The sequence below is a fragment of the Symphalangus syndactylus genome, chromosome 17, assembly GCF_028878055.3.
Source record: "Symphalangus syndactylus isolate Jambi chromosome 17, NHGRI_mSymSyn1-v2.1_pri, whole genome shotgun sequence".
Lineage (NCBI taxonomy): Eukaryota > Metazoa > Chordata > Mammalia > Primates > Hylobatidae > Symphalangus > Symphalangus syndactylus.
The window spans coordinates 97,272,024-97,295,016 of NC_072439.2; the positions used below are offsets into that span (position 1 = coordinate 97,272,024).

Below are 22,993 nucleotides of genomic sequence, written 5' to 3' on the forward strand. Positions count from 1 at the left end.
ATAGAGAAATTTTAAACTACAACACATCCTGTATTCACAAACTAGTACATCTCAGCTGTTCTGTGGATGTGGTGGGATAGGAGAATAGTCCAGAAAGGTCTCAAAGTCTGAGGTAGTTGCTGGAAGAAGAAGCCTATTTCTCTGGACACCTGACTTACAAGAGGGTCAAGCTGAACTAGAAGGAGGTTTTAGGGTCTGAAGTTTTAGGGCCTCCACTATGAGTAGCAGCAGCAAAACTATAAAAGGGGGAAAAATTACCCATAATTCCACCACTCTAACACATTAATTGCCTTCATTTCCTCTGTTCACTTTTAGTTCTTAATTTTATGCCATCATTTCATGAGGCTATAAATACAGCATAGTTAAAACGCAGCATTCTGTCTTTCACTCAACATTATATTGTGAACGCTTTTGTTTGAGGACTATTTTGGTTGCAAGGAACATTTACTCAGTCAAGTTAAATTGTCTCGGAAAATAGTTGTGTGTACGTGCCTAATCTTACAGAAACCAAGGGCAGGCGTCTAAGCTGGCTAAGCTCCCCAGGAATTGGTGCTAGGACAGGGAGCGCCAACAGCTACTGAAGCTGCTGTCAGGGGCCTTGGGTGGGCGGGGACATCTCTGCTTACCCTGCGTTTCTGCTCCGCACACATCACTTCAGTAGTGCATGGCCAGTAGTGGCTACTACAAACCACGTGACCTTGCAGTACCAGAGCTTTCAATGATCCTCTTTCCAGACTGCTTAAAGTCAAACCCTTATTTGATTGTCTCAATTTATCATTTCCATCCAGTGAGGCCATAAAAGTCAGAGGTTTCTGTTCAGCCTGTGGATTGGCTGTCATTAGCTCAGGTGGACACATATTGGTCCAATCAGGTGTGGCTGGGGAGGTGGAGTCACATGCTTTAGATTCTAGCTCTGCAGGGCAGCAAGGCCGTGCACTGGGACCCCCTCAGCAGTGAGTGTGGCTTCGTAGTTCTTACAACTACAAATGTTCATGCACAGATGACATCACATCAAGTGGCTGTTTCATGATTTATGACCGTTCCTCTGCTGTTAGCTTTAGTTTATCGTGCCTTTCAGCTTGGGGATGGCTACAAGTAAAACTATGAACATTTTTGGGCATACATCTTCTTTTCATCTTCCAGATTATATAAAATAATCTTTAAATTACATAGAGATTACATTCTCTGAGCACCTCCAGAACAGAAAACATAAACTTGCAATTTTTCTTGTTGTCTAAAAAATGTCTGTATTTGCTAGAGATTTCTACTGAAGAAGCTATGGGCAAAATAATAGGATGTGATACGTGGGATCTGCTTCAAAGCACTCTAGGAAAAAAATTAGGGGGTGCTGAAAGCTGAAGCAAGATTGGTGAAATCTCTCGCAAATACACTTTTTAAACAACAACAGAAAAGTGCAAGGTTATGTTTTCTGTTCTGGAGGTGCTCAGAGAATGTAATCTCTATGGAATTTAAGATGATTTTATATTTTATATATACTGCTGGAGCTGATGATGGGTGCGTGAGATTTATGATACACTATTGCCTCTGTTTTGTGGTTTATGTCCTACTTCCTTTCTCTTTCTCTCCCCTCTGGATTTTTTTGTTGTTAGTCCCCATGTTTCCTCTAGACGTGTGGTACTCACATACTGCCCTGTGATTCCCCCCAATTTTTCTCAGGTTCGGTTACCCCTGACATCTGCCTCATAGGTTCCTTTTCCTTCCTTACCTAAAAACTCAAGTCCATTTGTCTATCTACCTATTCAGTCATTCATTCACATAAAGAAAAGTGAGCCTATGTATTGCTCGAGACATGAAAAATGTTGCAAAATATAGTGACATTCATTGTTTTAGATGTTACTAGACAGCTCTTAAGAGGAATGAAATCACAACTTATTTTGCACCCTGAGATAAAAGCCAGCTCCCCAGTGCAACACTCAGGAATAACTGTCTTTCAGCAGAGGAGCCAAATGCCCTCTGGTGGGGGGCGGTGGGGCCAGGGTGTCAGAGTGTAGGGTGCAGCCGCAGGCAGAGCCCAGGAGGGGCCCTCCTCCCTCCATGTCCACCTCCTCCTCACTGCCTTTTTGCTAACGGCTTTCAGCCTTTTGGGATTTAGAATTGGAAGCTACATTCTGAGGTCGTATTTATTTAGTTAAATGAAAATTGTATATATTAAAATCCTTGGGATTTTTGTAATCATTAAAGCATCAAAGAGACTCGAGTGCTCCAGAAAATGAACATTTCATATTCATGCTAAAAAAGAAAAATCTAATGAAATGGCTTAATTTTCTATTCATTTCCCAAAACAGTAAATTGTCAGTTATGTGAGCTAAGTTAAATTACAGGGCGATCATTCTGAGGTCTTTCTGGTTTTACAAGTCACAGTGTTAAAAAACAAACTCAAGGAGGTTTTTTTGTTTTTTGAGATGGAATCTCGCTCTGTCATCCACGCTGGAGTGCAGTGGTGCAATCTCGGCTCACTGCAACCTCTGCCTGCCGGGTTCAAGCGATTCTCCTGCCTCAGCCTCCTGAGTAGCTGGGACTACAGGTGCCCGCCACCACATCTGGCTAAGTTTTGTATTTTTAGTAGAGACAGGGTTTCACCATGTTGGGCAGGCTGGTCTTGAACTCCTGACCTCAGGTGATCCACCCGCCTTGGCCTCCCAAAGTGCTGGTATTACAGGCATGAGCCACCGCGCCTGGCCACAAAGAGGTTCTCGAGACCTGTTGGTCTTGGGAAATTGGAGTGCTTGTAGGTGTAGCTGCACAACCCTACTGCTTACCTGTGTCTGGCAGGGGTTGGGACTTTCGTGGAGCTCCCTGGCACCCTCTGTGTGCCTCTGCCTTTGCATTCTTCACCTTGGATTATAACTGCATCTTTATTTGTTTCTCTGTCACTAGACTGTGAGCTTCTGTGGGAGGACAGGGATTCTGTATTTTTCAATGCCTGGAATGCGATTGGGCTTCCATAAGTATCAGTCGAATGAATGACAACATATATATATATATGTATTTTTTTCCTTAAAAGAAACTCCCTATGTTCTTCCTCAGAGATTCTTCCTTACATAAACCCCTAGATGGGCTCATTCTTCAGCCTGGCTCTGAAGACCTGAGGAGAAAGTAAACACTTCAAAGAAACTGCCCCACAGGGACTCCGAACCCCCAAGTAATTCACCCTGAAAGGAGCATCTACTCCAGAATGGGGGCATCTGGATTCAGGTCACCCAAAATATGCCTTTGCCGTCAGCTACCGCCACTCCAGAAACAGGATTGTTACCTTTAAACGAGGACAATTCAGTGCTTGGTTTTTTTCAACATAACTGCTTAAGGATTTTTTTTTTCTTTTTAGAGGCAGGGTCTTGCTCTGTTGCCCAGGCTAGAGTGCAGTAGTGCCATCATAGCTCACTGTACCCTCGAATTCTTGGGCTCAAGTGATCCTCCTGCCACCACCTCCTGAGTAGCTAGCATGGGTGTGCACCACCATACCCAGCTAATTTTAAAAAACATTTTTGTAGAGATGAGGTCTTGCTATGTTGCCCAGACTGGTCTTGAACTCCCGGCCTCAGGTGATCTTCCTGCCTCAGCCTCCCAAAGTGCTGGGATTATAGGCATTAGCCACCACGACCAGCCTGTTTAAGGATTTCTAAGCATAAGCTTATAATGAAAAACCCACAATAATTAATCCAACTTGGCATCTACTGTGAGCACAGCAGCTCAGCAACAAGTTTATTTTGCAGCTAGCAGGGTAACAGGGTAGGGCATGGCTACGTGTTCAGGTCAACTTCCTTTGTCATGGTTGATTGGTTTGTCTTTACGAGGGGTGGGTGGGGTGGGGGAAAGCGAAGCAGAAGTAGTAACATGGAGTGGGTGCAGCCTCCCTGTAGAACCTGGTTACGAGAACTCGGGGCAGTTCACCTGGTCTGTGACCGTCATTTTCTTGACATCAATGTTATTAGAAGTCAGGTTATTTTTTAGAGAGTCCACTGTTTCTGGAGGGAGATAAGAGTTTCTTGCCAAGATCCAAGCAAAATCCACGTGAAAAAGTTGGATGATGGTGGTACAGGAATACACGAGGGCATAGTTCTCATAGTCGGTGGCCAGGACCCAGTACGGTGCCGATGGCATAACTGAGAACCAGAGAGAGGCAGCATTATTGGAGGGAGAGGGCAAGAGAAATCTCAGGACAACACAAGAAGGCTGGCCCAGATGACCACCCACCAAGCTCCCCCACCTCTGATTTTGTTTATCAATCCAGAAACAGAAAGACCCTGGAAAGAAGTTTGGACGAAAGCTTAGACTGTTTCTGACTTACCCTTTCTAGCACTGTTGGTGCCCTGCTTGCCTGCCTGCCTCACTCACCCAGACAGAGAGACAGAGAGAGAGAGAGCGTTATAGTCATCACCCATCTGCACATTTCAGCTGCTCTGTGTATTCCCAGGTGGACTGAGAACTCTTAAGCCCAGAGTGATTTTGAAAAAATCTGTCTCCCACCTCTGCCAGCAGTGGCATCATGGCCCACCTGCACTCACCCAGGCCGGCACATTCTGCCTTCCTCTCGTGGTCCAGCTCTGAAGAATAAATTTACCCAGATACAATACAGAAAACTTCATGTGTCTCTCCTTATTTGAAAACTTTAACAGTCTCCTATTGTTTATGGAAGAAACTTCAAGCCGTCTAATGTGGCATTCAAGGCCCTTCCTAACCTCATGTCCCTCTCCATGTACACTCCCAGGCTCTAGGCTTCTTTATTCAGGCCTTCTTCTTCTTCGTTTTTTGTTTTTTTTTGTTTTTTGAGATGGAGTTTCGCTCTTGTCGCCCAGGCTGGAGTGCAATGGCGCGATCTCAGCTCACTGCAACCTCCACCTCCTGGGTTCAAGCGATTCTCCTGCCTCAGCATCCTGAGTAGTTGGGATTACAGGCACATGCCACTATGCCCAGCTAATTTTTTGTATCTTTAGTAGAGACAAGGTTTCACCATGTTGGCCAGGCTGGTCTTGAACTCCTGACTTCGTGATACGCCTGTATTCAGGCCTTCTTCTATGTTCCAGTTCCCTTCACTTGGAAATCCTTTTCCATAATCTCCCATACATCCTACAAGGCCTAACGCAAACATCTAATCCTTGTTATGCATGTAATAGTTAGCTTTCACTCCAATCCCCGTCCCTGATCCCTATGGGAAAAATACTCAGTTGAGAGTTTGGAGACCTAGGTTTAGGTCCCAACTCTACTTCTAATGAGTTCAGTGACGGCCTGCGTCACTCAGCCCGCCTGCACTTTAGCTTGCTTCTTGATAAAAATAACAAGAGAAACTGTGTATAAAGCCCTTTACAGTTTACAGAATGTGTTTAGTTTATTTTCACGACACTGGGCAGTTATTTCTGGCTTGCACATGTGAAGTTAGTTGTCCATATTCATATGTGTGAGAAGAACTGTTTTCTCCTCCCAGCATTCCTTTATTGGTCTATAAAATTAGAACTTCCTCTCCGCCCCCCTCTAGGAACTCGACTGGTGTGGGGTGGAGGAGTGGCAGGGGTGAGAAGTGGGAAGTGCAGGGAGTAATTTTTGTAGCTGATGACTTCAGTGTCTGCCCTGCAGGTGGGAAAGGGGTGTTCAAGCACTGTTTGTGTTAGAAAGCCTCACGGCTCTGGGTTGAACTCTCTAGTGTATCTTCATCGGAAATAAAACTAATGTTTGGTGCTTTCTCTATTGCCTGTGTCCCTTCCTCAGTTAGCTCAGAACCCAGAGGCAAATGCCTGTCGTTAGATATCTCACAGGATCCCCAACAATGGGACTGGAAAGTGGCAGAAGCAGGATTCAAACTTGCCGTCACTCTTGTCATCTCTTGCTTCCTAGTTTCTGCGCCGTGCAGGTTGTTCTGCTAATATCTGCTAATTTTTCGGACCCCAGTTTCCTTTGGCAAACAAGACTGGGTTGTGTTTTCTACAGCCCACACCCTGTGTGCATCTACTTGTGTTTCACCTATTGAAACGCTAGCTAGTTATAGTAAATTGCGGGGTCATGTGTCAGTATCCACACTGGGATGTGAGCTCCGTAAGTAACAAGGCCAGCTCTGTCTGGCTTATCATGGCAACCCTAGTGCATGACATGCAGTAAGTGTTTGACAGATAATTATGTGCTGAGTGATTATAGATGACACTCAGGTGTCTCAGGAATTCTCCAAGCCGGGGCGCTAGCCTTCAGTCTGCATATTTCCTGTCCCTGAATCCTCCTGGGAAAAGTGGATACTTACACCAGGAAAACTTAACTTCCAGCTTGGCAGGCTCTGTGAGGTTAACTGGGGTGGCTTCACCTTCAATTTGATTCATGGTTCCATCAGCTCTGCAGTGAGTAAAAAAAAGAAAAAATACAAAAAACAAAAAAGAAAAGAGAAAAGAAAAACAACTCATTGAGGGCTGATAAGCAATGAAAGGCAAGATTTGTGCCACTAAGGACCGTGGCAGCCAACACCGTGATTTCTGGTAAGAGAGGCTCTGAAAGGCAGGCTAGACCCTAGCTCCATGGCCTGCCCTTTCCCTTGTGACTGTCTCTGAGGCAAGCAGGGGAAGAGAGCAGCGGGGTGATAAGAAGCCACAATTGACAAGCTCCAGGACGGAACAGTATGTTAGGCCCTTGCACTTCAACACTATCTCTGACTATCTGCAATGGCCTGAAAGACCAATTCCTGCTCCCAGGCTCCAAAGAAAGGGAGAAAAGAGAATGGAAAAACAACCCAACACACAAAGAAGGTTCATTTTTTTTTTTTTTTGGAGATGGAGTCTTGCTCTGTCCCCCAGGCTGGAGTGCAGTGGTGCGATCTCGGCTTACTGCAACCTCTGCCTCCCGGGTTCAAGCAATTCTCCTCCCTCAGCCTCCCCAGGAGCTGAGATTACAGGCATGCACCACCACGCCTGGCATATTTTTTGTATCTTTAGTAGAGATGGGGTTTCACCGTGTTAGCCAGGCTGGTCTCAAACTTCTGACCTCCGGCAATCTACCTGCCTCAGCCTCCCAAAGTGCTGGGATTACGGGCGTGAGCCGCTGCGCCTGGCAGATTCACTTCTTTTTAAAACGAGAAGGGCCAAAGGAACAGATGAGGATGGACTTGATCACTGAAAATAATGCAAAACAGGGAGACACAAAAGCGTTTCCCTTCTTTGGGCCTTAGTGATATCATGTGACATCGCCTGTCCCATCAAGGGGCCTGAGTCGGCAGACTCCTTCCAGTTCAGCAAGCCTCTGAGTGAGTGTGGGGGATTTCAATGTAGGCCAAGTAAAAGGAGGCAGTGAAGAAACATTTACTTTATCTCAGTGATTCTCAGGTATGCCCAGATTTCAGAGACGTTAAATGTGAAGAAATACATATCTCACAATTGATGCCACCTGACAATTAGCAGTGTCATTCCTTTCTTAGTGGCATATAATGCAGTGGTGTGTCTTAAAAGCTGGGGGCTTAGATTGGATGCAATACTTTCACCTCTTTGAATGAGCCTGCTATCTAGATGACTCCCAATGGCCCCATGAACTTGGGAGAAGGGGAAAGGTGTGGAGATGGAGGCACCAAAGGGAGGGTGCTAAGGCATCAGGGTGCTCTTCCTAGGAAGCCAACAGAGGAGAGGATGTCTGTTTATCAATCCTCAAGGCAGAGCAGGGAGGCCAACTGAAATTAGAGCAGTTGTATGTGTTAGGAAGTCAGTAGGTTGGCCGGGCGTGGTGGCTCACGCCTGTAATCCCAGCACTTTGGGAGGCCAAGGGGGGCGGATCACGAGGTCGGGAGATCAAGACCAGCCTGGCTAAGATGGTGAAACCCCGTCTCTACTAAAATACAATTAAAAAAAAAAAAGCAAGTCAGTAGGTTAATGCTATGGTTAGTGGTGACGGATGTCCTAGAAACAGGACAATGAGCAACAGGCCAGGGATTCTGGGAACTGTGCTCTGATGTTCCCAAGTATGTTCTCTGTTTATCACCATGTAAAGTTGGAGACCATGCCCTCCTCTCTCATCTGCATCTCAGACAGCTGGGGAAGATGGTCTGTTTCTATCTGCATATGTTAACTTAGCAACAAACCAGTCTCCTCCCAACAGACTCTGCCCTTTTCACTGTCAGTTGCATTTTGCTCCAGAACAGTTTTCAGGACACCAGTCTCTGACCATGAAGTCACAACGTGTTCATGGAAAAACTGCATTTGTATTTTCAGGAGTGGAAGGTGGGTAGGAAGGAGCTCTTCCTGGGGCTCTTTTTAAGTTTATATTTGCTTTCCAAAGCGCAACTTTTTGGATTAATTATTGTGTTAGAAGCCCTCAGTAATAGAAATGTACACTTCTACAGGATATCCTGTTTACATAACCTAGAGTGGGAATATTGTGTATGTGATTCTTGCTTAATAAGAAAAGGAGCTTTCTGATAGATTAAGCTGCCCAGAGATGGGATGAACTGTCCTGGAAGGTGATGAGCTCCCAGTTCCTGGAAGTGTTTGAACAAAGCTGGATGCTTCTGTCAGCAGATGGTGTCGAAGCGGCTTCTCTCCCAGACTGGAGGTCAGAGGAGATGGTCTTGATGTTCTTTGCTACCAGAGTATCTATTTTGCAGTGAGGGCAGGAGCCCTGTCAGTTTGTGCCCCGCAGGTGGTCATGGAAACGCATAAGTGGATCCTAGCCCTTGCCGTCCTTGCCTGGCAAACGCTTTCCTCTCAATTCCTGCTAGGAGCAGGCAGTCCCGACCCAGCAAGGTTCCCATCCTCCCTGACCCAGGCTGCCGGACACCCAGTCACTCTGGGTCAGCAATCCGCAGGCCTGGCCCCGGACGCCCACAGCCACTCACCTCAACTCCTGGTTTAACACTTTGATCTTTCCGTTTTCCATTAGTGAGTAGTTGGCCTGGATGCAGCGTCCATTCTCAAAGATTGTTGGGATCTTCTCAATTTCGTACCATCTTCCGAGATACTGCAGAGACAACAAGCAGAGCAAAACCCTGTGGTTCTCTGGGGAACTGCAACCTCTTCCCCATTGTCGTGCAGACGCAGAGCCCTGTCCTGGCGAAGCCACACAAAATGGGCCTCATTGTTCCCAGTGGCAACTGGGCAAGAGATTGATTGCAATGAGAATCCGTGACTAGGATAGGATGTGCGGGCGGGGGGTGAATGCTCAGTAAAGGGCTCTTTTCAGTGCCCACTTCAGCCCAAATCGCTGTGACATTCTAGACTCTGTAAACAAAGGGGATGATGGGAAATACCTTTCACCTGAAACAGTGCACGATTCTACAAGTCATCTTTGAATCTTGTGCAAAGTCAGATGTGTTCGCTGTAGGGAGGTAGGACTCCAGAGTGCACCGAACTTTCCTCATCTGACCCTGAGGAGGGATTTGGTCACCAAGGCTTTGGGGAGGTGGTGGGGATTTGAAAGATCTGTATCATGCTTTCTTTAGAGGCCTGTGCTCAGTCCAGACTTCAGGTGTATACAGTTAGCTTTAGAGGAAGCTGCCACTGTGTGGGGAAGGTCAAGGGAACCAGGTCCTCCTAGGCTGCCTGGCACATGTTGCAGGGAGACCATACCAGTTTACAACCTCTGCGGAGGGCAGTTTGGCAATATCTAGCAAAGCTAAAAATACATATTATACTCTTTGGCCCAGCAATTTCACTTCTGGGAATGCATCCTCCTGATATAAGAAATGATGTATGTGTAAAGTTATTCATTACAGCACCGTTTGTAATAATACAAGATAGGAAACAGCCTATGTGAGTATTAGTAGGGGGCTGGGTGAGGAAACGATGGCATATCCAGACAATGGAATTTTACTTCCTCTTTTCAAAAGAGTGGTATGCAGTGATTTCTCATATTTAATGACAAAAGAGTCAGGTACAAAATAGTGTATATATTAAGGTACCTTTTGTGTAAAAATGGAGAAAATGGTTATTACGTTGGTTTTCCGTTGCTGCTATAATAAATTACCACAAGCTTCAAACAGCACAGATTGATTATCTTGCAGTTGTGTAAGTCAGAAGTCTGACAGATCTCACTGGGCTGAACTCCAAGTGTTGGCTGTGTTTCCCTCTGGGAGCTCTAGGGAGGATCAGTTTCCTTGCCTTTGCCAAGTTCTACAGGCCGCCTACATTCCTTGGCTTGGGGCTTCCTCTATTTTCAAAACCAGCAAAAGGAAGTCAGATCCTTCTCACATTGCACCTCTCTGACTCTTATGCCATCATCAAACCTCTCTCTCTGACCACAGCTGGGAAAGATTCTCTGCTTTTAAGGATTTATGTGATTAGATTGAGTTCCCCTGGATAATCAAGGCTAATCCGGCCATCTCAAGGCTCATAACTTCGATCACATTTGCAAAAGCCCTTTTCCCATGCAAAGTAACATTCACAGGGTTAGGGCGTGGACACCTTGGGAAGCCACTCTTCTGCTTACCACAGTTATTATGTATTTGCTTGTATATGTATATATTATCTGTAAAATTATATAATACATGGTTTTTACTAGTTGCTACTGGGGAGGGAAACTGAGGTACAGAGGTGGGAGGGAAACTTTATGTGGTGTATTCTTTCACACCTTTAGGATTTTGAACAATGTAAATATATTTACGTAGTTAAAATACTAATTAAAAAAAATTTTTTTTTGAGATGGAGTCTCACTGTGTCACCAGAGTGGAGTGCAGTGGTACAATCTCGGCTCACTGCAACCTCTGCCTCCCAGGTGCAAGCGATTCTCCTGCCTCAGCCTCCTGAGTAGCTGGGATTACAGGTGCCTGCTGCCATGCCTGGCTAATTTTTGTATTTTTACTAGAGACGGGGTTACACCATGTTGGCCAGGATGATCTTGATCTCCTGACCTCGTGATCCACCCGCCTCAGCCTCCCAAAGTGCTGGGATTACAGGCGTGAGCCACCTCGCCCGGCCTCTTTTAGAAATTTAAAAACAAAAAGAGATGCGCTCACCTTCAGAGTCAGAACTGAAAAGAGAGGATGCTGCAAACAGGTGAGTATTGCTTCAGCCATGGCTTTCCGCTGAAACGCATGCCACATTCATGACCATAAAGTTCTACTCACTTATTAAAGCACAGCTTTCAATTAGAGCCACTGAACTTAACATTCATTTAAAGTACCAAAGAATAAGGTTAGAGGTTAACTGGTTTCATAGACATTCTCGGAAGAAGCTCCATTTTCTACAGTGCACTCAAATGTGTTCTGTTTCTGTTAAAGTGAGTTTCATGTCCCACAGTAAAAACCAAGGAAGCATGATTTTTCAGAAAAGAGGAAACTCAGAGCTTCCTTATGATCTCATATTATTTTTGCAAAGGCTTCTTAATCTTTTCAGATCTCCGGTCAGTATTGAAAAAGAATCCTAGAAAAGAAGAGGTAAAACTCTATTTGCAGATGACATATAAAATATCCTAAGAAATCTAAAACAGAGACAAAACCAAAAACTGTTAGATCTAATGAGTTTAGCAAGGTTACAAGATACAAGATGAATATTCAAAAATCAAATATATTTCTCGGCCGTACACAGTGGCTCCTGCCTGTAATCCCAGGACTTTGGGAGGCCGAGGCGGGTGGATCACTTGAGGTCAGGAGTTCAAGACCAGCATAGCCAACATGGTGAGACCCTGTCTCTATAAAAAATTTAAAAATTAGCCGGGCATGGTAGCGCACACCTATAATACCAGCTACTTGGCAGGCTGAGGCAGGATAATCTCTTGAGCCTGGGAGGCAGAGGTTGCAGTGAGCTGAGATGGTGCCATTACACTCCAGTCTGGGTGACAGAGCAAGACTCTGTCACACATACACACAAAAAATATACATATATAAATGTATTTCTCTACTTGCAATGAACAATTTGCAGATGAAATTAAGAAAATTCCATTTAAAAGGCCGGGCACGGTGGCTTGCTCACGCCTGTAATCCTAGCACTTTGGGAGGCCGAGGCAGGTGGATTGCCTGAGCTCAGGAGTTCGAGACCAGCCTGGGCAACACGGTGAAACCCCGTCTCTACTAAAATACAAAAAATTAGCCGGGCATGATGGTGTGTGCCTGTAATCCCACCTACTTGGGAGGCTGAGACAGGAGAATTGCTTGAACCCGGGAGGCAGAGGTTGCAGTGAGCCAAGATGGTGACACTGCACTCCAGCCTGGGTGACAAAGCGAGACTCCGTCTCAAAAAAAAAAAAAAAAAAAGAAAGAAAAAAAGAAAATTCCATTTACAATAACATCAAAAGAATAAAATATTTGGGAATAAATTTAACCAAAGAAACATAAATTTAACCAAAGAAACTCTGAAAACTACAAAGTATTGTTGAAAGAAATTAAAGATGACCTAATTCAATGGAAAGATACACTATGCTGATCAGTTAGAAGACTTCATATTGTTAAGATCAATACTCCCCAAATTGACCTTCAGGTTTAATGCAATCTGTATCAAATTCCAACTGGATTATTTGCAGAAAATGACACGCCGATCCTAAAATTCATATGAAAATGTCAGGGACACGGAATAGCCAGAAGAACAAAGTTGGAGGACTCATGTGTTCTTATTTCAAAGCTTACCTCAAGGCTTTGATTACCACAAAGCTATAGTAATCAAGACTGTGTGGTACTGGCATAAGTATAGACATATAGATCAATAGAACTGAGAGAGCACAAATAAACTCTCACATATACAGTCAATTGATTTCCCATAAGGATTTCCTACAAGAATATTATTTGGCAATAAAAGGGGATATAGTATTGATACATGCTACAATGTGGATGAACCTTGAAAACGTTTAGTAAACCAGTCACAAAAGACCACATACAGTGTGATTTCGTTTTTATCAAATGTGCAGAATAGGCAAATTCGGAGACAGAAAGTAGATTAGTGGTTGCCTGGGGCTGGAAGTGCTGGAGGGGAGATGGGGACTCTGTGAATGGATGTGAGGTTTCTTTTCGGAACAGTGAAATGTTCTAAATCGATTGTGGTGGTGATGGTTGCGTAACTCTGTGATGATACTAACAACAATTGAAAGTGAAAAGCTACTTTAAACAAGTGAATTATATGGTATACAAATTATATCTCAATAAAGCTGCTGTTTTTTAAACCTGCTTTAATTCTCAAAGGACTTTTATAAATACAGATCAGTTATCATTTCCAAAGTGCTTTGGGATTTGTATCCAAAAGTGAAAATATAACTCAGATTCCTTGGATCTTTTCTTTAAAGCCTGTGGTCTATCAGAATTACCTGAATAAAGGCATCAGCCCGTAAGTGGAGCAAGTCAGTGTAGACTTTAGTGCACTCTGTGGCCTCTTCCTACCACACCTGTATCTCCTGATCCCATTGATGGTGCTCCTTCTCCCACCCAGCATCCCCTCAGAGGTCCCAACACTCATTCACCTTGAGGTGCGAGTGTATGACAACAACTTCGATGTTACTGTTACCATTCTTCAAAGAGATCCAAACCTTCTCCTAAGAAGAGGAAGTCTTAAGGGTGAGATTCCAGGCTTGAGTAGCAACAGTGGGAGCCTGTGAGTTCTGTCCTCCAATAGCTGCCTTTTTCTGCCGCCCTCTTCCTTCCCCTCCCCCTAAACCCCAGGAAGAAAGACCATCTATGGAGGGGCTTGTTGTATTGATGACATTTTAGCACAGGTACCAAGAAAGCCCCCTGGGGAATTTTGGGCTTTCCTGGGCCCTGTTTGAGTGACCTTTGGGTGCCCTGCACTGCTGAGAAGCCTGGTTTTGAATGCTACTTGCATTTACCAGCTGCGTGAGCTGGGGAGGGAGATTCCAGTGCTCCATCTGTAGAACAGGGATAATAGCTCTGCAGCAGCTATTGTGGTTCCCTGGTCCTGTATCCCCTCAGTCCACCTCTGAGTTCACCACAGCCATGGCAGGCAATTTCCAGACACCGCCAGCTTCCCACCTGAGACCCTGGGTCTCTCCTCTGCCAGGGGGCTTGGCTAGAGCCATGGATGCTCCCATGGCCTGCTGGCAGCGGCCGTGGGGCAATCAGAGGGGCAGGCTCCACCTGCCCTCAGAGGGAGCCCAGTGTGACTGACCCTGGTGGCCCAGGGCGACAGCTCAGGAACGCACCCTTTATTGCTTCTGTGCTGTCTCCAACTCACCTTCTCACCTGCTCTCGTACGTCCTGGGATCATCCCAAACCTCCCTGCCTGCAGTCTTTGTCTCAGCAGATGTCTGCTTTGGGGAAAACCCCAAATAAGATAAATACTCGTCCCAAGGTGTGCAGTGGAAATTAAAGCAGCATAATTAAATTGAACCTTGCAGAATGCTTGAACCTTGTAGAATGCTTATTCACATTGGAGGCAGCAAAACAAATGGGAGGTTCGCCTTTTACCTTATTCACGTCAAAATTCTCCTGCACCGGAGGCGTGGGGCACTTCCCAAGATGATATGCTTGTCCCTCTGCCGCACCGAAGAGGCCAGCCAGTGCGGAAAGCAGCAGCAGCAGCACCACCATCTTGGGGCTGGGTGGCTGGAGAACGGACCTGGAGTTGGGGGAACGCAAAGCAGCTGGGGTTGTCATTCTGAGTCTTCTAAGGCCACGCAATCATGAAGCAAGAGTCCTGTGCCCACGGGCCCCTCTGTGGGCGGTCCCTCCTCTTCTCTCCCCAGCCCATGCGAACCCTCATCCTGCAGGGGAACACCTGCCTGTCTGTGTTGCTGTGAGGCCTTCCTCAGAGCCTCTGCACCTCCATGAGGGCACTCTCTGCCTGGTATTCCAGTTCGTTGGATTGATTTTGCACCCCTCTCCCACCCAATTATGCATCTCCCAGGATGGGCACTATGTCTAGTTCTCCTCAGAATCACCCACGGACCTCAAAGTGTCGGCTCAGTAGATACTTGTCAGATGAACAGAAACAACATGGAGGGGGCTGTGTAAAGTGGGGGACATGGAGGGGGCTGTGTAAAGTGGGGGACGTGGAGGGGGCTGTGTAAAGTGGGGGACATGGAGGGGGCTGTGTAAAGTGGGGGACATGGAGGGGGCTGTGTAAAGTGGGGGACGTGGAGGGGGCTATGTAAAGTGGGGGATTAAAGCCTCCAAGCGAACCACAAAAGACACAAAACCAAATCAAACATTGCCCAACACTTAGTGTCCTCTGAGATTCTTCGGGGAGATGCCTCTCTGACACCACCCGTCCCCTGCCCTCGTCTTGCTGGCTGTTCTACCAGCCCAGAGTGTGCTTGGAAACCTTAACAGGGAGCGGCCTGCTGGGGGCTCCAGGGTCACCCCAGCCAGGTTCAGATTGTGACTCTGCCCCATACTAAGTATAACTGTGTCCGATTTATGCCTTAGCCTCTTTGTCTAGTAAATGGGAATAATTATCATTCCTAGCTCATGAATTTTTGTGAGAATTAAATGAGATAATATACAGAGAGTACTTACAGGAGTGTCTGATACACAGTAAATGCTCAATAAACGCTAGTTATTGTTATTATCAAAAGCAGAAAGATGATGGTATTTCCCAGGTTTCTTCTTTCTTTTCTTTTCTTCTTCCTTTTTTTTTTTTTTTTTTTTTTGACATTCTGTTGAGGGTTTTTGTTTTGTTTTGTTTTATTTTGAGATGGAGTCTCACTCTGTCACCCAGGCTGGGTGCAGTGGCACCATCTCGGCTCACTGCAACCTCTGTCTCCCGGGTTCAAGTGATTCCCCTGCCTCAGCCTCCTGAGTAGCTGGGATTACAGGTGTCCACCACAACTCCCGGCTAATTTTTGTATTTTTAGTAGAGACAGGGTTTTACCATGTTGGCCATGCTGGTCTCAAACTCCTGACCTCAGGGATCCACCCGCCTTGGCCTCCCAAAGTGCTGGGATTACAGGCCTGAGCCACCGCATCCGGCCTGTTGAGGGTATTTTTCATAGATGAAATTCATTAAATCAGAGAAGGACTGTCAGCTGATGTGTAACTGTGCAACAAGCATTTCAACCCCAAGAGTCCTGTGGCAGCAGAAGCTGGCTTTGAAGGGGGGCAGCAAAGCAGGGAGACAGAGGCTGCAGAACTGTGTGCAGGTTCTGGGCATTTGAAGCTCCCCCGTTTCCTTCACTCACTCGCTGTCAGTTTGCTTCTTTCCTTGTGACTCCTTGCCTGTAGCTTGCACACGAGCTATTTCCAGCTCTCTGCATTTCTCCCCGTAATGATGATGACTGATGCAATGCAAGCGAAATGTTCTCAGATCTGAGCATTTCAAAGGATGTGTCATTACAGGAATAATTATAACTGCTTTATTATGAGTCTCTAAACCTCTAAATACCCTTTAATAATCAATAGCTTTTTTTTCCCTGGAGATTTTGTTGCCTGGTTTTCAAAAGAACAGTTACGTAATGAGTGGAAGCTTGCCAGCTGGGGTTGCTGCGGGGGGAGATGGTTGCCGAGGCCTCTTTGAGCAAGTCTGCAACGGGGCCACTTTCCTTCGTCTTTTAGGCTCCGTTTCTCATCAGCTCCACCACTGTGTAAACAAAACCTGTCTTTTAACCTTTTGGGGGATGATGAATTTATAGAAATGCAACCTAAATCCACACAAATTTGCATCCACTTTAAAGAGATCTTTACTTCTACTTAGTAGGCCCAAGCTGAAAGCCTGGCCCAGAGGATCAAACCTCAAAGACTGGCCACACACTACGCACATTCCACAAGGTCCCCACACTGGATAGGACCTTAGAGGTCATCTCTCTAGCCCTACTTCCAAGGTGTACAGATGGGGAAGCTGGGGCCTGGAAGGGGCAGAGAGCTGGGACTCGGGCTCCATCTGTCCCTCTCCTGTCCGCAGCACCCTGAACCTGCTTCTTCTGTGCACCGCCACAGGGCCTTTCAATAACCCCCCGCCTCTGTGACCTGATGACTCTCACCACCACATGACACTTACAACAAAAGTCAGTTCTACATCTTACTCTGACAAAATGTTCTCTTGTGAGCTGAAACAGATTCTTCACCTCAGTAGGAGGGTTTCAGAACAACCCCTTTGACTGCCTCTCTTCCAAAGATGTCTCTTGGTTACATGAGTTTTATTCCTGTGGTTAAAACTCCTTGTGAGGCCAGGCGCGGTGGCTCAAGCCTGTAATCCCAGCACTTTGGGAGGCCGAGGCAGGTGGATCACCTGAGGTCAGGAGTTCGAGACCAGCCTGACCAACATGGAGAAACTCTGTCTCTACTAAAAATAAAAAAAATTAGCCGGGCATGGTGGTGCATGCCTGTAATCTCATGCCACCTGTAATTACATGCATGCCTGTAATCAGGAGGCTGAGGCAGGAGAATTGCTTGAACCTGGGAGATGGAGGTTGTGGTGAGCTGAGATTGCACCATTGCACTCCAGCCTGGGCAACAAGAGCAAAACTCCATCTCAAAACAAACAAACAAACAACAACAAAAAAACTCCTTGTGAGAGAAAGGGCGGACAGCATCCATCATAGTTTTCGATGTCCTTTCATTCTAATTTACTCATTACTTATTGAGCATGTTATTAATGTGTACTTAAGACTTTGGGTAACATATGGATTATATACAACATATATTTTTGCATCTTCTTCTGATATCAATAGGAAGATTGTTCTAATGAGGAGTTTAAATACTTTACAAAATAAGTTTAATTTAAATATTATTTTTGGCCGGGCATGATGGCTAACGCCTGTAATCCCAACACTTTGGGAAGCCGAGGCGGGTGGATCACTTGAGGTTAGGAGTTTGAGACCAGCCTGGCCAACATGGTGAAACCCCATCTCTACTAAAAATACAAAAATTAGCTGGGCGTGGTGGCGCATGCCTGTAATCGCAGCACTTTGGGAGGCTGAGGTGGGTGGATCACTTGAAGTCAAGAGTTCGAGACCAGCCTGGTCAACATGGCAAAACCCTGTCTCTACTAAAAATACAAAAAATTAGCCAGGTGTGGTAGCAGGTACCTGTAATCACAGCTACTCGGGAGGCTGATGCAGGATAATCGCTTGAATGTGGCAGAGGTTGCAGTAAGCCAAGATTGCACCATTGCACTCTAGCTTGGGCAACAGAGCAAAAACTCCATCTCAAACAAAACAAAACAAAAACAAACAAACAAAAAATACAAAAAGTAGCTGGGCATGGTGGTGCAGTCCTGTAATCCCAGCTACTTGGGAGGCTGAGGCACAAGAATGGCTTGAACCTGGGAGGCAGAGGCTGTAGTAAGCCAAGATTGTGCCACTGCACTCCAGCCTGGGTGACAGAGTGAGACTCCATCTCAAAAAAAAAAAAAAAAAAAAAAAACATGATTTTTAACAGAATATGAGGTAATTAAAAAGCAATCCTACTAAGGTTACAGTGCATCCACCTTGGGCCTGGCACTAGCTGGAAATCATTGCTCCACTTGCATTAAGCTTCCCAGTGGAGAAGCCCTGGTCTCAGGGTTTTAAGGGTGCTATGCACTCAGTCTCCACAGCACCTCCTCTGGAGGCGACCTCTGCTGACACTCTCTTTGTACCAACGAGGTGAATTTGCCCGGGTTGCTTCCTGGTAAACTACGAAGCCACAATGTAAGCCTAGGCCTGGGGACAGGCTAGAATGGAAGCCTAGGTCTCCCACAAGCCCGCACTCTTAGTGCCTGGGGACACAGCCCCTGACCTCAAAGATCTGCAGAACGTGAAGGACTAGATTTTGAATTTCACCTCATAAAATAAAATAGGTTCCAATAAGTCATTAGGTCTCAAAGACTCATTTAGCCATTAAATATAACAAGACACGTATCTCCCAAACACAATATTTTATGCCATATTGTTAAATGCATTTTCTATTCACACCATTAATTCCACTTTCCAGATTATTTTACTGTGATGCACAGTTGGACAGCTTGCTGAGAATTCACCTAGTATGGCGTTTGTGCATGGAAAAATTCCTCATTGTCCAGTTTGGAGGGGTAAGCAAAAGACGCTGGGATGAGTTCACACTGGGTTTGGTTTTATCTTAGGCGTTTTGCTAGTGTATCTGAACCTCAGCTTTATCACTGGAAAAATGGCTCTGATAATACCTACCTTGTACATTTGTTTGAGGAAAAATGAGAACAAGTCTAAAGCTACCGGCACAAGCTCTCAATCAGTGGTAATTATATGTAGTTGAAATGGGGCAATGGTGAGTCTAGACCGTTTCTATTTTAGATATTATTATCATAAATGAAAAGCTTAAAACTACAGTACATACCTTTTCTTTCAAGATGAAGGCAGTCTCCAGATGCAGAAGCAGCCGATTCGAGATGCCTGTCTTGGTGACTGGCCTCTCCCAACCTATTTTATAAGCTTCTTCAGGTCTCTGATGTTGACCACTGGGATACAACACAGTATCCTGCATGCCGCGGCCCCCGCCCCCATCCCGTCAGGAGGGCTGGCCTGAAAGCTTAGTTTGTATCGAAACACAAAGATGGGATGTTGTATCCATTCTCCTCCCACAATTTCCTTCACAGCTGCTCCCTGAAGAAGAAATGAGATATTGTTTTCGTGTGTGTGAGTGTGAGTGTGTGTGTGTGTGAGAGAGTGTGAGTGTGTGTGTGTGAGTGTGAGTGTGTGTGTGAGTGTGTGTGTGTGTGAGTGTGTGTGTGAGTGTGAGTGTGCGTGCAAGAAAGAGAGACAGTATATGTGACAGAAAGACAAAGTATATTTTCATCCAAAACATTTTTGTTTTTTGCTATGTGGATTTTCTAACTTAATTTTTTTGGTCAGAATGCACTTTTAAGTTCCAGCAGGACGTGTTGCAACATGTTTTCAAACATCTGGTATTTATTTTTCATTTTTGTGTAAATGAAAAATCAACAAGCTCATTTCCTGAAGTGGAACATGGAGTTCCTGACTCCACTAATGGGAGTCAGGTAATGGAGCGAGGGTTATGAGTCCACGCTGGCTTTCTCCATGATCCTGGGCAGCCCTCTCACTTCTCGGAGCCACAGTCTCCTTGTTGTAAGTAGGGGCTGTCATTCTTTCTCCACCAGAGCCCGATGTGTAGGGGAGATACCAGTTCTCTAACAACTGGGGCTAAAACTTGAGAACGCAGAAGACAGCTTCTGTCGCTCTGTTCTCTGTCCCTTTTATGACCCTTCCAGCCACATGTTCAAGACAGTCTGTCACTGCTTGGGGGTGGGGGCCGGGGGGTGGGGAGTGTGGACTTAAACCCAGGGGTGCTTTTGGTCCAGCCTTATCTCTCCTGGTGGAATGAACAACTTTGACTCTTGTGAGTGAGATTCTATGTCTTCGTGAGAGGCAGGAGGTGTGTTTAGAGACATTTACATAAGGCAGTGCCTTCGTAGTAGACTTAGACTCCTAAATAAAATTCATTCTAAAATATGTAAGCAACAGAGATACATTTACAGCACTGAGCCTATAAACATGAAAACAACACCACAGATCCTTAACGTCCCAAACGTTGTGAGCTCTTTCTTTAACACGTTCTTCGCCTTTTCAGAAACAAGAAATTCTTATTCCGCCCAGGGCCTGCCTCTTGCTGACCTCCTGCGCTGCCCTCCCCTAAGAGCTCTGCGTAGCTCCCTTCCTCACTCCAGGTCCCTGCTCAGATGACACTTTTCCCTAAAAGGCTTCCTGACCTTTCAAAAATAGCACTCTTGTCACCGTCCCTTTCCCTGCTTCATTATATCTTTACCCGAAATTCTCTCCTTTATTTATACATTATCCTGCTTGGTATGTTTCCCCCAGGAGGATAGGAGCTCGAGGGGTACCAGGAATTTGTCTCTTTGACTCTGTGTTGTATCCCAGTGGCTAAGCACATACTAAGTGCTCAGTAAATACTTACAAATTAAATGGATGCTATCCAAAGAACTTAATGAATTTCTAAGATATACAAAAGGCACCAGAGGTAATATTCATGCGATTTTGATTTCAATTGTATTTCTGGAAAAGCACTAGCCTATATGTTTCTGTCTTCTTCACCTGTATCATATTTGCCACCAAGAATTGCCTATCATTGAAGAAATACACAATTAGCCTCTTTTCAGCCTAATACAAAAAATTCTGTCTCCTCTAGGCAGTTGCAGTTTTCCACAAACCAATGTTGCCTAAGTTTCCAAATATGTATACTGGAGTAGGAGAGATCTATGTATTTTAGCCCTCAGCACTGAAGTCGGCAACCATGGAGCCCAAGGTCCAGGTCTAGGAGTCACAGCGGGAGAAAAGCCACACGATCTTCCTAGGTCTCAGTTGATTTTTTCTGTAAATATTGGTAGGTGATATACCTTAGGGAAATCCTCTCTTCACATGTTTCTGGAATGTATAGCCAGTAACAAATTCTTAAGCATCATAAAACAAATCAGACCTATCTTCTAAACAAGTGTTTATTTTTAAGTCCCAAAATAAATACGCATTTGTTCAAAACAATTAAAATAGTACCAAAATGCAGGACTCAGGAAATGTAAGCACCTCATAATCCCACACCTCAGAAATAAGCATTATTTTGTTTGTAATTATTCCTCTAGATCTTTCTATACAGATCTCTATGTAATAATAACAATATTCAATGTTCTGAAACTTTTTTTTTTTTTTTGAGACCGACTCTCACTCACTCTGTCACCCAGGCTGGAGTGTAGTAGTGCAATCTTGGTTCACTGCAACCTCTGCCTCCCTGGTTCAAGTGATTCTCCTGCCTCTGCCTCCCAAGTAGCTGGGATTACAGGCGCCCACCACCACACCCAACTGATTTTTGTATTTTCAGTAGAGATGGAGTTTCACCATGTTGGCCAGACTGGTCTCAAACTCCTGACCTCAGGTGATCCACCCGCCTCGGCCTCCCAAAGAGTTGGGATTACAGGCGTGAGCCACCACGCCCAGCCAAGAAACTTGTTTTTTAATGTAACAATGTATCTATCTCTCTATATCAATACACATAGATCTACCTCATTCTTTCACCTGCTGCAAAATCTTGCCTTTACCTGAGAGCACATTTCTTTTTTTCCTTGGTTTTTTTTTTTTTTTTTTTTTTGAGACGGAGTCTCGCTCTCGCCCAGGCTGGAGTGCAGTGGCATGATCTCGGCTCACTACAAACTCTGTCTGCCAGGTTCATGCCATTCTCCTGCCTCAGCCTCCTGAGTAGCTGGGACTACGGGTGCCTGCCACCATGCCCGGCTAATTTTTTTTTTTTTTTTTTTTTTTTAGTAGAAACGGGGTTTCACCGTGTTATACAGGATGGTCTCAATCTCCTGACCTCGTGATCCGCCCGCCTCGGCCTCCCAAAGTGCTGGGATTACAGGCGACAGCACATTTCTTGAAGAGACAGTCTGTGGTCTGTGGTTTTTCTGGAAAGCGGTTCTTCGTTGTGTGATGATGTTTCATCATGTAGGTGATTGCCTCAGTGGTTTCACTCTAAGACCCACAGGGAAGATGCAGTTATTTGAATGGACTCTGTGGCAAGAAATAGAGAACTATCTCATCTCCTAAAAAAACATGTTTCCGGATGAAGAATTCTTTATTTCTTAATAAGTTGAAATAATTCTTTATTTCAACTACCAGAGGCATCCCGTATGCCTTTCTAATGTGATTTTTCTTTTGTCAGTTAGAATAAAGGGGACACACAAATGTACTTTTCCTGTGAAAATGCAGACTAAGAGGTTTCAATAGTGCACCTTCACTCTTTAAGACTTGGTTCAAATGTCCCCCTCCCTGGGTCATCTTCCGGATTCCTAGCACACCCCACACAGCGTTCTCCCATCTGCTTTGTGTTTTCGTGGCACGTGTCACCCTGTCCTCACTCATTACACTGTGCTTATGCCTCCATCTCCTTCTGGAGACGGTCAGATCCACCCAAGTAGGTTTGTCTTTTTATCCCTGGCACCTTACATGATGCCTGACACGTAAGTGTTTACTAAACATTATTCCGTGAATGATGGAATGAGTAATAGAATATGCTAGATTCTCAGTCCTTGCTGGGCTTGTTATAGACCTCATTATTTATTCAGAGGCCCTCTTTCTTCTCCCTCCTGTGCCCTGGTGGCCGTTTCCCTTCTCACTGGGCTCTGGAACTAGTTGAAAGTTGAATGGTGCCAAGCATCTGTTCAAC

At 45.3% G+C, this 22,993-nt stretch overlaps 1 protein-coding gene across 1 annotated transcript; it reads right to left on the reverse strand.

Moving 5' to 3' along the window:
• Positions 1-3,693: 3,693 nt before the first annotated feature.
• APOD (apolipoprotein D) lies at positions 3,694-19,279 on the reverse strand. Its single transcript, XM_063622270.1, has 5 exons — positions 19,142-19,279; positions 14,321-14,471; positions 8,816-8,937; positions 6,248-6,336; positions 3,694-4,124 (listed from the first exon to the last, which is right to left on the reverse strand). Exons 2-5 carry the CDS (start codon positions 14,441-14,443, stop codon positions 3,889-3,891), a joined length of 570 nt encoding a protein of 189 aa, XP_063478340.1. The 5' UTR covers positions 14,444-14,471; positions 19,142-19,279; the 3' UTR covers positions 3,694-3,888.
• Between the last annotated feature and the right edge of the window lie 3,714 nt (positions 19,280-22,993).